The sequence below is a fragment of the Oncorhynchus mykiss genome, chromosome 27 (assembly GCF_057628025.1).
Source record: "Oncorhynchus mykiss isolate SJ-2025 chromosome 27, ASM5762802v1, whole genome shotgun sequence".
NCBI lineage: Eukaryota > Metazoa > Chordata > Actinopteri > Salmoniformes > Salmonidae > Oncorhynchus > Oncorhynchus mykiss.
This window is the reverse complement of record NC_143048.1, coordinates 24,690,804-24,707,472: the sequence shown is the minus strand read 5'-3', so window position 1 is coordinate 24,707,472 and position 16,669 is coordinate 24,690,804. Positions and strand designations below refer to the sequence as shown.

General features: G+C 40.2%; 1 protein-coding gene across 1 annotated transcript; it reads right to left on the bottom strand.

Moving 5' to 3' along the window:
• Nucleotides 1-7,041: 7,041 nt before the first annotated feature.
• On the bottom strand, nt 7,042-12,069 carry LOC110507136 (zona pellucida-like domain-containing protein 1). The gene is made up of 10 exons (XM_036965150.2): nt 11,805-12,069; nt 11,463-11,683; nt 11,096-11,277; nt 10,844-10,916; nt 10,556-10,653; nt 10,003-10,083; nt 9,596-9,767; nt 9,259-9,361; nt 8,913-8,942; nt 7,042-8,649 (listed from the first exon to the last, which is right to left on the bottom strand). The coding sequence occupies exons 1-10, from the start codon at nt 11,944-11,946 to the stop codon at nt 8,474-8,476; spliced, it is 1,278 nt and encodes a 425-aa protein (XP_036821045.2). The 5' UTR covers nt 11,947-12,069; the 3' UTR covers nt 7,042-8,473.
• Nucleotides 12,070-16,669: the final 4,600 nt, after the last annotated feature.

Sequence of the window (16,669 nt, the reverse complement as noted above, 5' to 3'; positions counted from 1 at the left end):
AGTGCAATAGCCAGGTCACTGAGGAAAACGTCAGCTTGACGTCAAAACGTTAGTCACCTGTCTGCATCCTGTACAATGAATTAAAGTGAGCAATAACAAATCAATCTCTGCCTTTTGTGTCGAGTGCTCCAAATCCTTTTTACCTCAGATTAGTCCTTTTGGAAGTTTTTCTTGGTAAGCCATTCTGGTGATTTTTGTCATTGTTGTTGTGCACCCCTCCTTTCCTTTGTTTGCTGAAATGTGAAGGCCCACCTGAACTCTTTTCCGTATGTTTGTTGATATCATGCTATAGCGAAGGTTTCTACTGATGGTACAATTAGACACAGCCATATTGATCCTGCAAGCTTTGATATAATGCATGTAATCATGAAGAAATGGCAGAAACATATACAGTGGGGCAAAAAAGTATTTAGTCAGCCACCAATTGTGCAAGTTCTCCCACTTAAAAAGATGAGAGAGGCCTGTAATTTTCATCATAGGTACACTTCAACTATGACAGACAAAATGAGAAGAAAAACAATCCAGAAAAATCACATTGTAGGATTTTTAATGAATTTATTTGCAGATTATGGTGGAAAATAAGTATTTGCTCGATAACAAACAAGCAAGATTTCTGGCTCTCACAGACCTGTAACTTCTTCTTTAAGAGGCTCCTCTGTCCTCCACTCGTTACCTGTATTAATGGCACCTGTTTGAACTTGTTATCAGTATAAAAGACACCTGTCCACAACCTCAAACAGTCACACTTCAAACTCCACTATGGCCAAGACCAAAGAGCTGTCAAAGGACACCAGAAACAAAATTGTAGAACTGTACCAGGCTGGAAAGACTGAATCTGCAATAGGTAAGCAGCTTGGTTTGAAGAAATCAACTGTGGGAGTAATTATTAAGAAATGGAAGACATACAAGACCACTGATAATCTCCCTCGATCTGGGGCTCCACGCAAGATCTCACCCCGTGGGGTCAAAATGATCACAAGAACGGTGAGCAAAAATCCCAGAACCACAAGTGGGGACCTAGTGAATGACCTGCAGAGAGCTGGGACCAAAGTAACAAAGCCTACCATCAGTAACACACTACGCCGCCAGGGACTCAAATCCTGCAGTGCCAGACGTGTCCCCCTGCTTAAGCCAGTACATGTCCAGGCCCGTCTGAAGTTTGCTAGAGAGCATTTGGATGATCCAGAAGAAGATTGGGAGAATGTCATATGGTCAGATGAAACCAAAATATAACTTTTTGGTAAAAACTCAACTCGTCGTGTTTGGAGGACAAAGAATGCGGAGTTGCATCCAAAGAACACCATACCTACTGTGAAGCATGGGGGTGGAAACATCATGCTTTGGGGCTGTTTTTCTGCAAAGGGACCAGGACGACTGATCCGTGTAAAGGAAAGAATGAATGGGGCCATGTATCATGAGATTGAGTGAAAACCTCCTTCCATCAGCAAGGGCATTGAAGATGAAACGTGGCTGGGTCTTTCAGCATGACAATGATCCCAAACACACCGCCCGGGCAACGAAGGAGTGACTTCGTAAGAAGCATTTCAAGGTCCTGGAGTGGCCTAGCCAGTGTCCAGATCTCAACCCCATAGAAAATCTTTGGAGGGAGTTGAAAGTCTGTGTTGCCCAGCAACAGCCCCAAAACATACACTGCTCTAGAGGAGATCTGCATGGAGGAATTGGCCAAAATACCAGCAACAGTGTGTGAAAACCTTGTGAAGACTTACAGAAAACGTTTGACCTCTGTCATTGCCAACAAAGGGTATATAAGAAAGTATTGAGATAAACTTTTGTTATTGAGCAAATACTTATTTTCCACCATAATATGCAAATAAATTCATTAAAAATCCTACAATGTGATTTTCTGGATTTTTTTCTTCTCATTTTGTCTGTCACAGTTGAAGTGTACCTATGATGAAAATTACATATTTTTACATCTTTTTAAGTGGGAGAACTTGCACAATTGGTGGCTGACTAAATACTTATTTGCCCACATATGCCTAGTGAACATGGTGAAATTATCTTTACATTAACACGTCTTTTAGGAAAGCTATGTGGTCCTAATATGGGCATATTGGTACATATAATATAACCTAGATACATAGAGAGTAGACATACAGCTCTCTGCCATGGTCTTGATGGGTCCTGAGGTGAAGAGAGCTTCATCTGAAATCCCATCCTGGCCGATGGGGGTTTCTGCAGCCCTCCTCCGCCTCCTGTTGAATTGCTATGTGGTGGGAGAGAAAGAAAGAGTACAGAAAAGTGAGTATTGTGCTGGTATAGTGACCATGCTATTCCTCAATAATTGTTTATACAGTGAAACACCAGGTGTACAGTTATCTATACCTAACATATAGCAACAAACTGTATGCTGCAACCTGGACTCAAGGGTAGACGTAACATAGTATAATACAATTTGGGACACTCAAATTAGTATGATATGTTACCTTTTGACATGTACGATACATGTATGTATTATTTTGTGGAAGTTCAGCATCCATTTCATATGATATGTTACAAGTTACTATTTTCATGATATGTTAGAAATAGAACACTTTGGTTGCTAGACATTTGCGTCATACTCCTATCTATCCACCCCGACCAACCACCCTCCTTTTATTTTTGCCTTAAATAACCTTCTGTCTCATGTAACATCAAAATAATTTCAGTGTACCGGTTTTTCATTTACTATGTTCCATCTAGTCTATGAGACCAGGCTGCAAATTTAGACAGCTCAAATGTGACTTCTGGAGGCAACCCACTAGTAAAGGGTCATTTTCTAACTTTCTTTGTAACCTTCTCTTTATTTTGAATTTGTAAAGCTGCCAACAACCAAAGCTGTGACGTGTTATGGATGGATGGAACATAACGTTGTGTGGTCAGATCAATGGTACTGTACCTTGAAGGTCCTGCAGGTGGTGCGATCACAGAGGCGTGTGATTCAGTGCAAGTAGTAGGTGGAGACAGTCTGGTTCTGCTGCCTGCTCAATGAAGCAGAAGGCAGGGAAGTAGAAAATAGCCCTATGGCTGTCTCCATTCTCCAGCATGGTGGACATCTGATCTATGGAGCACCTTTACAAAAAAGGTGAATCTCACAATTGCTCACACACAGGCAGGACAACACACCGATGGATACAGAAAGAGTATTAATGATTGATCTAAAAATCGTATTAATGTTATTTATAAGACACCTTGGTGCCTAGACAAAGTGGCTACTCCTCCATTTTGCATTGAACTCACTAGAAAAAGAACATGGATGGAGATAGTTAAATTCTTTAGTGAGAAGGTACACTGTCTGAATGCTAAGGAGGAAAGACATTTAATCAAGCCCAGTCTTAAAATGATTAACTATTTGATATGAATTTGGCTACTAACACTTTCTCCAAATTTGATTGAAGAGGGTTATTTTTTTTGTCTAACAATACAAAGAGATTAATGAATGTTAAGATGGACACGTAGCATCGGTCCAGAAGCACATGGTATCTGTAGAGAAAGAGTGAGGTCATCAGAACAGACTCAAACATTTCAGATCACAAGTAGAACCCTCTATACACATTTAACAGTTTGGACCAGAACTGACAGTAATTATTACTAAGGCTAAGAGGGAACACAACGAGAAGGTTCTTACTAGGAAGTCAGGTTGGCAGCTAAAACCTGAACGTAGACATTAGTCCTCAGCTCAATACCCAGAGGAGGGATAACCAGGGGTGTGGTATAGTTTGCATCCTGGTGAAGGAAGAAAGGAAGATGGCACCACTATAAAAGCACACTTACATAAGATCAGACAGGTTTACACATGTTGGAATGGGATTGCAGTTATTTTAGAAAGTGGCAGCACGTTGGAAAGTTGGCACTTTGCCATGTCTGTCACGATCGTCGTTGGAAGCATACTCGGACCAAAGCGCAGCGTGATCTGAGTTCCACATATTTATTGATGTGAAACTTTGAACAAGACAAAATAAAGAACCGTGATGTACATGAAGTGCTCAAAGGCAACAACACAAAAACAAGATCCCACAAAACACAGTGGGGAGATGGCTGCCTAAATATGATAAACAGCTGCCTCTAATTGGGAACCATACCAGGCCAACATAGAAATCAACAACCTAGATAGGAACACCCCCCTAGTCACACCCTGACCCAATTTCAATTGCTGTCTGATTTTCAAATGTAAGCGATATATCCAGTAAATCTTTTCACGTACATGTCCACCTGAGTGTTGTTGACGAAGTATGTTGACTATGTGGCTTTGAAGGTTGCTGTGTGCAATAGTGTGTACAAGCAAACCAGACAATGAGATCTCTTATTCCCTACTTTAGTCTAAATGTACTTTCAAGTTAGTGTTACTTTCTAGCTCATGATAAGGTACGTTTCAAAAGTTTTAAAAGATTCACAGGGGTCAAAACCTCATTCTTTGCTCCCCCATTCCCCTCAGTCAAGGTTAGTGGTGCTGCGAGTGTTCCACAGGGCTGCCCAACCCTCTTCCTGGGGATCTACTGTCCTGTAGGTTTTCAGTCCAACCCTAATTTAGCATATCTGATTCAGCTAGTTAAGGTCTTGTTGAGCAGCTAATTAGTAGAATCAGGTGTGTTAAATTAGGGTTGGACTGAAAACCCACAGGACAGTAGATCTCCAGGAGGAAGGTTGGGCAGGCCTGCCCTAGCTCATAAGGGCTATATAAATCTTTTTTTTTTTAACACAACACTCCTCCAGGGCAGAAGGAGAGCATACTGAAACATTCTCCTATTAATAATCAAGAAGACACTCCCGCAGGCATCCCCTTGGCGAATGGAAAGCTGAATCTCAGGACAGGAGGATTCACTCTGGTGTCCAGAGTTCCCTTCCAGACTGTGTTATCCATGATGTGATTCAGTATCAACAGACTCTCATTGTATTCAGTGTAGATGGCAGGGCAGATTTGAGTAGCAAGGTCAATGGAGGAGGTCCCACAGACCACAGAGATGGCTGTGTATTCTGATAGATGCAGAAAGACACTGAATGAGATTGAAGACATTCAAATGAATTCTGAGCCAATACATACAGATAAACCACTGTAGTTTAAGTGTCCCTGCTCTGAAGCAATCTAGCTATTTTAGACATGATTCAAATAACAACTTAACAAGACTCTAACCCTAACCGTCTCAAATCCTTTTATCATAAACACTGTCTTATATAAAGCTAAGATGGTGAGGCTTAGCTACAGTAAACAAGAGGTGAAATGGAGAGTCAATGTAGTTACTATGCCTGGTAGTTACAAAACGCACATTCAGCAGGGGTGAGGGCCTGATCATGTCCCACAATATCAGAATGAGGAAGCTGGATAAAGCCATCTCACCAATCTGTTTCACTGAAGATCTGCAGCAAAACACACAGATTTCAATATAAATGTTAAATGTTCAGTATAACATTTAAACATCTAAACCAAGGTGTAAAATACAATTTCAAGACTAGCATAAAATACTATGGGATGACTCCGCATTCCTAGATGTGTGCAATCTGTAGTACAAGTTGTCTTTTCTAATAGCTTAGACCTTACATCTTTAGTCTCTTATCTGAATAATGATTGTCTACTGTCGACAAAGTAAAGTGTTTTCATCCACTTTTAAGGGAGGGAGCTTCAGCACTATAGTATATAGCCATTAAAATGAGATAAATTGATAAACGAGGGATTGTCTGAAGGCTCTGCTTTCATCTGTGTTCTTATTTTTTTTTTTATGGTGGATGGATAATTTACATCACATTACTATACTCTGATTAAAAACGTCATATTAAATGCCCTATGCTAATCAAGTATATCCCTTTGTTAATATGATCATTTCAAATACATTACATTGAGCAAGTACTGATTACAGTTATCATAAACAATTTGAACAAATTCAATTCTTCCTGACAGTGTTGGGGAAAGTACACAAATATGATTCACCATGGAATGACGCCACTGTGATTCACTCACGCATGTGACAGAGGGGATACTATCATGTGACACCAATGCAAATAAAACCAAATATGATGTAGATGTCACCAAGAAATATCACCAAAAAATGTGCCCTGTGTGACTTCGAAGAGTGAGTGCACATACATATTATTCATCATGTCTACATCTAGGGGCCCTTCTACTTTGGTCTGGAATCAGAAGTGGGACTGAATGGAACTGCATGAAGGAAGGTAGTAACCTGGTCTTGTCAGGTGAGCCACCTGGGAAGGGAAAACATTTATTCTGATTAATAATAAACAATAATAATAAATACAATTTCTATAGCGCTTTTCATTACAGATGAAAAGTAATTTTTACTATTCTAATTATGTTGGTAACCAGTTTATAATAGCATTAAGGCACCTCGGGGTTTGTGATGTATGGCCAATATACCACGGCTAATGGCTGTTTGCAGGCACTCCGTGTTGTGTCGTACATAAGAACAACCCTTAGCCGCGGTATATTGGCCATATACCACACCTACTCAGGCCTTATTGTTTAAACGCAGCCTGGGTTTGGACCTGGCAGTGACCTGAACTTGGGTTGAATATTGAATGTCCAAGAAAAAAAAGCACAATAGCTTATCAAAGATAGTAAATCCAGAAGGTGATGACTGCCCTCATTTCTCTCCTCTCAGTCATCGGCGGCCATTGTGGACAGAGAATATAATGTATAATAGCTGCTGAAATATGGGATTAGCGCAATAAAGGGCCCAGATTACAGGATTGTTGTGTAGGTTACATTTCGACAATTAGCATGGAGTTAGACGTGATAGCAGGCCACTGCGACCATATGCCTGTAATATGGAGGAAAATAGATCACAATCATCATAGAATTTAATTGCAATTGCTGGAATACAATCAAAATTAGCAATATGTATGCTGTATCTTTGTTTACAGACTGCCTGTGCACTTATTCAGATTTTATTTGACCATGGGTAAAAGACACAATCAGGTTCGATTGAATTCTAGCTTGAAGTTTAAAACATGGCACAACATCAGTGTTAAAAATAATTCTGATACACTATAAATATGGCCAGTAAATAATATCATTAGGCAGACTGATATGTAAAAGATTTATTTGAAAAATAACCCCCCACATGCAACTCCTTTCAACATGATTATAACTTTAAACACATAATACGAAGTTAGGCAATTACAGTACATTTTTTGCTTTCTTTTTTAAACTTTCCACATCAGTGAAGGTCAAATAGCAAATTCCCTAAAAAGGGGAAAAAACACATCATTCTCAAATAAAAAATGCACATAGGCTGAAGTCCTGACTTGAGCAAGAAATGTTATTGTTTTAATTAAGCATTGATGTCACAAATATTCAAGTTATGTGGAAGTCAATATTTCAGCCATAATGAATACCAATAAGTACATATGGTATATAAATATTAATCCTGATCATATATATAAAATGTATGACTTCTTCAATTCTCCTCACGTGTTAGTACTACACTTAAGACAGGTAGTATGTTATAGAAATCACATAGCTACAACAAGTAACATTTTGGTGTTGGTCTTTGTAGAGGATAGTAGCAGTCATCACCGTGTGTCAGGGTTATTTGTATGACCCTTCATTTCTTTAATGTAACTGATCCTGTGCCAAGCAATTAAAAATATATTTTTTAAATAAACTTTATTTAACTAGGCAAGTCAGTTAAGAACAAATTCTTATTTTCAATGACAGTGGGTTAACTGCCTGTTCAGGGGCAGAACGACAGATTTGTACATTGTCAGCTGGGGGATTTGAACTTGCAACCTTTCAGTTACTAGTCCAACTCTCTAATCACTAGCTACCCTGCTGCCCCAATTGATGACAAAAAGACACTAAGGTATTGAATAGATGGGAAATGAGCCTTACATACTGACCTGGGTCAGTTTTATTACACACTACCTGTAAAAAACAATACACTGGTCTATCAATAGATCAAAATAAAGAACAGGAAAACAATTCATTAAATTGTTATTGAACATATACTGTACCCTTGTACACAAAGGAGGAATTAACTATTTACAGTATCAATATGCGTTTGACTATGTGTATGTACATGTGAGTATGTGACTGAGAGTTTGGCATGACAGTGACTGTTACAGCTGCCGGATAAGAGTAAGTAAGAAACGGAGAGTAAGTACATGTTCAGGAAAGATAGAGTACCTAAGTATACATTTCAGGAAATACAGGTCCCACTCTACAATAACTGCTCCTATTATGTATTGATCTATTTACTTTATAGTTACAGAGTGAAACTGTTGCTCGTGGCTAAACCTCCTCTTACTCTAGAATCATTATTTTAGATCACAGTTATCTTTACTTATATGCTTATATAGCTTATATGCACCTGCCTATTCTAACTGCCGTGCAAATACATACTGTAGGTATTAGTTATAGTTAGATGGATAAGAGAGAGAGAGAAAAAAGTGAGGGGGAGAATGAGAGCGATAATGAGAATGAGAAAGAAAGAGAGAGAGAGAGCACACGCACACCAAAGGTTTATTTGAAGCCAGGGTTCCATGCTTCTGATGGTGTGGTTGTAGGGAGGGGGGGTCTGCGGAGGAGGCGGAGCGAGAGCAGGAAGAAGCCCAGACTGAACACGCCCAGAATGACCACACCCGACAGCAGAGCACTGGTCACTGGGTTCAACGTTAGGGAGGGGCCACTCGATGAAGCTGGATTACCACACAAACACACAAAGAGTAAGTATGGACCAACACAAATTCTCACTGATATAGGCTAAAATGACCACAGTTAGTGGTAAAACGTGTATGAGTCACTTCCGCTGTAAATCCATGGATGTCAAAATGTTATTTTGAAGCTAGAGAATGTATCAATAATGTAAAAATAATGTATAAAGGTCATAGAGTTTATCGATTAGAAAAATATATCACCTCTCAAGGCATTGCACAAGCAGTGACAAAGCGAGAGAGCTTACCAAGTTGTGAGTTATTTGTTGGAGTTTCATCTGAAAAGAAACTAAATCAATCATTGATGCTTTCATAGTTTCAACATTATTGAGGAAAACAACCATTTATTTTTATATAAAATGTACTGAATAACCACTGATTATACTGTCAAATCCCACCTCACCCTCCATCAATATATTTCAAGACTATACAGTATATAATCGAAAGGGATTGTCGTGTATAGGCTACATCACATCATACAGTTTTAATACTTAATCTACAACTATATCATGGATATCAAAATAATCTAATTAAAGTCAGACAAAACTATAGTCTAAGTTAAAGTGGTTATGGATGAAGAGGTGTACTGCGTACCAATCCTGGTGATGATGGGTCCAGCGGTGATGATGGCATCCCCAGACGACGGCCGAGACTCCAAGCTATCCTCTATGTCCCTCCTACGCCGACGCCCACAGATCTGGCAATATTAGATTCATATAAAATGACAGACACATACCCCTTTATAAGATACTGTATTCAATAGGGAATAGTAAATTGTGCTCAGGTATTACTGGACTATGTGAAGCTTCATATTGATCAGAAGACAAGATAGGTGGTACATGTTTTCTGATATTTGCAGAGCATTGTAGTTCACCCTATTGACTGTGCTGATGTTGAACACATCATTTGGTAAGGTGTCAAATGTTCTTACCGGCATGAGCAGGACACAGTCATCTACCCGACATAGCTTGGTGACACAGTGCAGAAACACAGTGGACATCTTCTGGTGTCTGTGTTTGACGAAACGGAACACTTCGAAGGCGAAACGACCCATTTGACTCTTCCCATTCTCAAAAACAGTGGTCTGTGGGTCTTTATAGCAGCTGTTTGGAAAGAGCATCGCACGCAAGCATGCACGCACACACAAACACACACACACAAAATGCACTGAAACTACTGAAACATCTAGACCTGTTTTAACTGCTCAATGAGAAAAATGTCCTATCAGTCATCATGAGAACCCATTGTAGGGCCTCTATGATAAGTGGTTGAGGGTGAATGGGTAATGGGACACTTTTGTCGTTTATCCAGGCATCATTTGAGAAAAAGTGTGATTACCCAAAGAAAAGGTCATAGCGCAGTTCATCATTGGGATTCCCTGAGGGAGTGGTGTAACAGTAGTCCATCAAGATATTCCATCTAGAGAGAGACAAAACAGTACGGGGCTGATACAGGATAGAGATCTAACCACACAACACAACAGGACAGATCAGACATTCTTAGCACCACCACTGGCGCCTTCACACAGTCATAGAGGACAGCTGAATGGCAATGAACCAAAGAGGATAGAACTGAATTGGTATGGGGCATAGAGGATTGGTCTTAAATTATAGCGTATGTGTATGGCATACTGTGCATGACATAGTGCAGTTGTACTTGACTACTATAAGAATTCTATGCCATCCAGGTTATGTGAGAGAAAGTCCCAGCAGGTTGCAGCTATTCAATTCGTTTTGAAAACAGCACGTATCATGGCGGAATCATAGTTTTCTGTTCACATTATGTTGGAAATCTTTGTGCTTCTCAGATCATATCCCCATCTGTATTGTGAATAATAGAAACTAGAACAAAAAATATAACTTTTTAATATCTGAAGATCTCCTTCTCTCACCGTTTGTCCAGGTTTGTGGCTTTCACTGCAGCAAACACTCGTGTTTTCAAAGCCAGTCCGGCCATTGGGATAGAGAGTTGTTGGTTGTAGGTTGAGTCCTGCACAAACATGATTTTGTCCATGAATAAAAAAAGGTTTTATTTGTATTATATGTCTATTTCTACCCAATAGAAATGTCTCGTCATTTGTTTGGTATTTTGACGGGAGCATGTTCTAGCTATTATTTGACATTGGATTCCTACTATGAGGGACCTGTTATGAAGTCTGACACTGATGTTGTGTACTCACATTGTAAAGGATCATACTCAAGGTGCTCACAAAGGTACCATTGCTGTCCTTCACTGATATTGCAGCAGATGACCTAGAAAAGGTTCAAATAATTTAGTACAGTTCAGACAGGTAAACATGCTTTTGCTTTTTGAATTTTTGTTTATTGAAGTCTGCACTGAATATGAAAATACTGAAATATCCCTACATATGTACTCAATACTTCAGTTTTTTTCAAAATAAGCTCTTCAGGTGTTTATGACAGGCACCTACGATGCCAGCTGTGAGTTGTTGACCAGGTATTCCAGGGGGTAGCTGCAGCTGAATTTGTACAGCAGGCCGGGCAGATAGCTGATGATGGATGGCGGATCTGGAGTGTCGATGTACCCTGAGATATTCCCAATCTGCACCAGTGACATGTTCCTGTAGGCATTAGCCCCATAGGATGTTGTGACCTGAGGACAGGGACATTGTCTCTAAATACACAATCTGGTACAACACCTACCATAGACTCAAGCAAGACGTGCTCCCACATTATAAAACACATTACATTATGCTGGTCATACACCTGTGTGAGTACAAAGCATAAATGTATATGTGTGTGCGCGAGTGTGTCCGTCTGTGTGTGTGTGTTCCTCACCACCAGGCTGTTGCCGCAGGCCTCCAGTGTGCTGAGGCTGATGCTGAACAGTACTACCGTGGGGAACGTGTTGTTATTGATGAAGCCCCGGCAGTGGGTATCGCCATGGCGACCGTTGAGCGCCAGATCTGCAACTGTGTAGCCGGAGAACAGCACTGGGCAGAAGTTAATCTTCAAGGTCATGGTCTGAACCCCACAGTACACACTGATGTCGCGCTCCGCTAAAGAGAGAGAGATATAAAGGATAAACAGTAATTCTAACAACAATTCTCAGACCTAAGAATAAGTGAAAATTATTTGAGAGGATCATTTACATAGAGATGAAATGACTGTCATGCTCACCGGGAAACCTACTGTGGTAGTTGGCATCACAGTTGTATCCATTAAACTGTGCCAAGACTGAAGTGGTCCTACCCATCAGCAGGAGGATCAAACATAAGCGCTCCATCTTACCACCTAGAGAGCGAGGTTCACACATTTCCATCCTTCAGAATGTCACAACTTATAACCCTCAAAATGTCTATTGTGTTGCAAGAATGTCTGAAACTGTACTGTACCTTCAAGTTATTTAAAAGCCCTTTCAAGCCCCCAAAGTCCTCCAACACCTCATGTCTAGACCTCCTCATAACATAAACCCTCTTGCCCTGGTCACCTTACTGCCCCTCTTTTACTTTACTCTAGTGCCCTAACTATTCTAACAAGTCCCCTCTTTCCAAGACCACCCAACCCCTTTTTATCCTGTTCCCTTATTTTTCTTATCCTCTTGCTCTGGGCCTGAACCCATCTTACCTTGGTCTGTGTAGTGACCAGCTCACCGGTGCTCCATGTGATCTCGGTTGCAGCAAACAACCGAATGGACGGGCCAGCTCTCTCCACAAAATGTGTGTGTGCCAACGTGCATACGTGAGTGAGTGCATATGTGCGTGCCCACGCAGAGATAGAGAGAAATGGGGACTCGCTATGGAAACACTTCAACAAAAAGTGCTTCCCAGCAGAACATGGGAAACTCCATCAGAGGTGAATGGCCTGGACAAATCTTTTCACGGTGCACGAAACCTGAGCGGGCTCGCAGGGTTCCCACTCATCTCCCCTTGGCCTGATCTCCGTCTGTCATCCCACACAAACGGCCTCCTCAGCAGGGGGCCCGGCCTGGGAATTAAGCTGTCATCAGGTGCTGAGGAGAGCAGGCCGCGGCCTACATTCACATGGACATAAAAGTCAACTCACGTCTGGTCTGCATGGTCTAATGCAGGGCTGTGTGTAGGTCATTGTGATGCACAGGGTATCACTTAGGGTAAAGTTAATTCAACGATTTTAACAGAAGAGTTTATGGTGTAGTTTGGACCTACTTAGACTTGGAAGTTTTATTTTGAAAGTCTTTAACATTAAATTATATGACTTTTGATTACAAAAACTCTAAATTAGGCTCCAAATTAACTTTTGTCATTGTTAGCACTGGTGCTCCCAACAAAAGTTAGGAGGACACCAAACAGTATTTAGGATCACCAGAAAATAGATGAATTTAAATTGATTTATATATGGCCTATACTAGGTCTATTTGAATCCTTATTTTGAAGCTATACATAAGCCTCTTTATCTTAAACCATACAGGTCAAGTCAAGGTAACATGACTGGACAAGGTTGTTTTGCTATCAAACAAATAGTTAGCGACCCGCAAGTAGATTAAATCTGTATGTAACGACCCTGGATTTATAAGCGCGGAAATCGACCCCGCCACACGAGCATGCTTTTGCGGCACAGTCGATAGCGCACCAGACCTCAGGCTAGAAGGTCGAGGGTTCGAGACCTGCTCCCTGCTGTTTCATTACAATACTCTTGGTACAGCGAAGCATCATCAGACGAGACTTGGCAGTGTGTTCGTAGTTCTCAGGTGTAAGTGAAGTGAATTTAACATTGCCTCTACCTCACTCTCCTAGATCCAACCAAGGTGCATGAATTGAGGAGCAAACAGAACAGATAAGATTTAAATATAAAACTATATATTGCCTCTGTCAATGAACCAATCACAATGGGAATACAAAGCAAACATGATGTGATTTGTCTGATTTTTTAAATGCATTTACCAATCTTTTTTTTTGTATTCCCATTGTGATTGGCCCCTGAACCTATGTGAAATATATAACAGCCTCCTTAATCATTTAATCTTTAAAACTAAAGCAATTAAGCAAAGATGGTCTATATACTGATGACCAACGTTTTACTTTATAACTTCCTGAAGCACTTTTATCAACTTCTACTGTCTTCTGAAAATTGCAGAATTTCCTCTTAACTCTCACGGGTGAGGTGAAATGATACAATGCCCTTTTCTTAATTTGATTTGCTCAACTCCTGCGTCCTCTCTCTTCCGTCCTCTCTCTCCTCCATTGAAAAAATTCAGTGGTGCCACTCATATAATAATATAAAATGAAAGAGTGCACAGGACACTAAATTATGCAATTGAACAACTTTGCTTGCTTCCAACCACACAAACATATGCTGAGTTTACACAACCAGCCTAATTCTTATATTTTCCCACTAATTGGTCTTTTGACCAATCAGATCAGCTCTTTTGCCAATAATTGGGCAAACAATCAGAATTAGGCTTTCTGTGTATGTTGCCATTCAATTAATGTGTTATGTGGGTGAAATCAAAACTCCAGGTCGCAAAGCAAAATATTTAAGAGCATTTGCGACCAGAATGGTCCCAATTTAGAAGTTATTACAATATTATGTTTTTGAGACATTTTTACACCACATCTCCCTAACAGCTTCATCGGCTGTTATGTGTTATCATCAGACAGAATACTATTTGGGAACATACTGTGATTCTCAACCTGATCTGACAGGCTTCTTCAAAGCCCAATATTATACCCCAGATTAATGAAATAACTAATCAGAGGTCTAATATTGGGCTACTTCAAGGCATTCTCTCCAGATGAGCTGGGGCCTAGTGTGAGTGTAGGGTCAGGGGCTCTCTGGTTCCTCACCCATTAACCTATCTCTCCTGAAACACCTCTAGAACAGAATGTAAATGGCAACTTTAGAGAATGTTTTTGTAACATAACATGCTTTTGGCTATTTGTTACATAATTTTAGCTTTTTAATTTTTTGTAAGATAACATGCTTGTGTAATGGCATACAATATAAAGAGCATAATATCTAAAGTTACTAGCAAGATAACATTGGTGTTTGCATTGATTCACTTATGAAGAGCAGTGTGTCATGTTGTAGGCTACTCATGAAATATGTCTGGTGTATTTCCGCCTTGGATCAATGTTTTCTTGTGTGTGTGAAATTACACATTTCAGAAGCCTTTTTAAACCACAAATACACTACAAGTTTAACATTTCCTGCATTGCGGAAAGTTCTCCTGCAACAGGGTGACCAAATTCAGATCATAGATCTGAATGTGTGCATTGTCCTTGTGTGTGTTTATCATGTGTTTGCTTGTTTGTCAATACCCCATAATACTTTATGCACCCCAATAGAGCATCAGTGTATTGATAGCATGCTTCCCTCAAATGCCACGCTCTGTGCTAGATTGACGCCAGGCCACTGCTGGTCACAAAACCTTCTGCACACAACAGACGAGGGGAATCTGCTATTCATTAGCATCTGTCCATATGATGACCCTGGGCTGTAATGAAATATGAAGCGCACACAACTGCCATTGAGAACAAATCGGATTAGATGGCCATGAACACAATAAATGGACAGATGTAGGATCTCAATTTGAGCCAGTTTACTAAAGCAGGAAAATAATCCTGCAGCAACAGGAACTGTGAATTATTATGTGGATTTTTTTGTAGGGGTTGATTAATTTTTCTTTAAGGCTGTAACGATCGTCATAGGTGGAAGAAGGTGAGGACCAAGATGCAGCGTGGTACGTGTTCACAATTGCAAATTTAATCAAAACTGAACACTAAACAAAATAACAACGAGGACTAACGAGAACGAAACAGTCCTGTCAGGTGATACACACAAAACAGAAAACAACTACCCACAACTCAAGGGTGAAACCAGGCTGCTTAAGTATGGTTCTCAATCAGAGACAACGATTGACAGCTGCCTATGATTGGGAACCATACCAGGCCAAACACATAGAAATACAAACATAGAACAAAACATAGAATACCCACCCACATCACACCCTGACCAAACTAAAAATAGAAACATACAAAGCAATCTACGGTCAGGGCGTGACAAAGGAAAATCAAGTCTAACATTTAAGTGGAAATGAAAGATTCTTAGCAACAAAAGAGTGATCACATGAAGATCCTACATCTGTATACGGATCCTACATCTGTATACAGATATAGGATCTTAATTTGATTACTTTTGTTGCAGAGAATTTTCCAGGAAATGAAACTTGTAGTATATTAAGATCCTACATCTATACATATCATGAAATCATTACCATCTAACACATGTCCTACATGGCCATGTGTTCCACTTGAGTCATGACTTTTAATAAGAAGAATATATTGTTAAAACCACCATTTAAGGTCATTTAAGGTCATTCAAAAATTTGCCTCGTGAGATTATGTCATGCTCTTACACTGTACCATAGCTGACCCTATGTCCCTGAGGTTCATCCTCTGGGCTTTAGGAGAATGTTTTTTTATAGTGTTCTGAAATCTCCAAGGTCGCTTAGGTGAGTTGTGAGATCTGCCAGATATTACAGTCTCTATCAGATCACCTTCTAAACACAACCTGGCCCAACAGACACGCAAATCCTACAATCCGAGTTCATCGCAAAACTGGTAAGAGTTTCAGTCTAATTAGACTTTCCAGCTTTAACACCACCATGGAAACCTAGCCCTCATCAAAGACTGCTCTGCCATTTGATCTTCAGTGAGTAATATTTCTAAAAAGCCATAACGTCATTCTACCATTGGACCGAGGTTATAGCGTGTAAAACAACTTTATATGAGCCTGTCCCATGAGTTTCTCTTATTAAATATACACAAAGTAATTGATATCTGTAGTAGACACAGCAAGGGTTCCTTATAAGGAATCCCGCTATGCCCTCCGAAGAACCATCAAACAGGCAAAGTGTCAATACAGGACTAAGATTGAATTGCACTACACCGGCTCCAACGGTCGTCGGATGTGGCAGGGCTTGCAAACTACTACAGATTACAAAGGGAAGCACATCCACGAGCTGCTCAGAGACACGAGCCTACCAGACGAGCTAAATTACATCT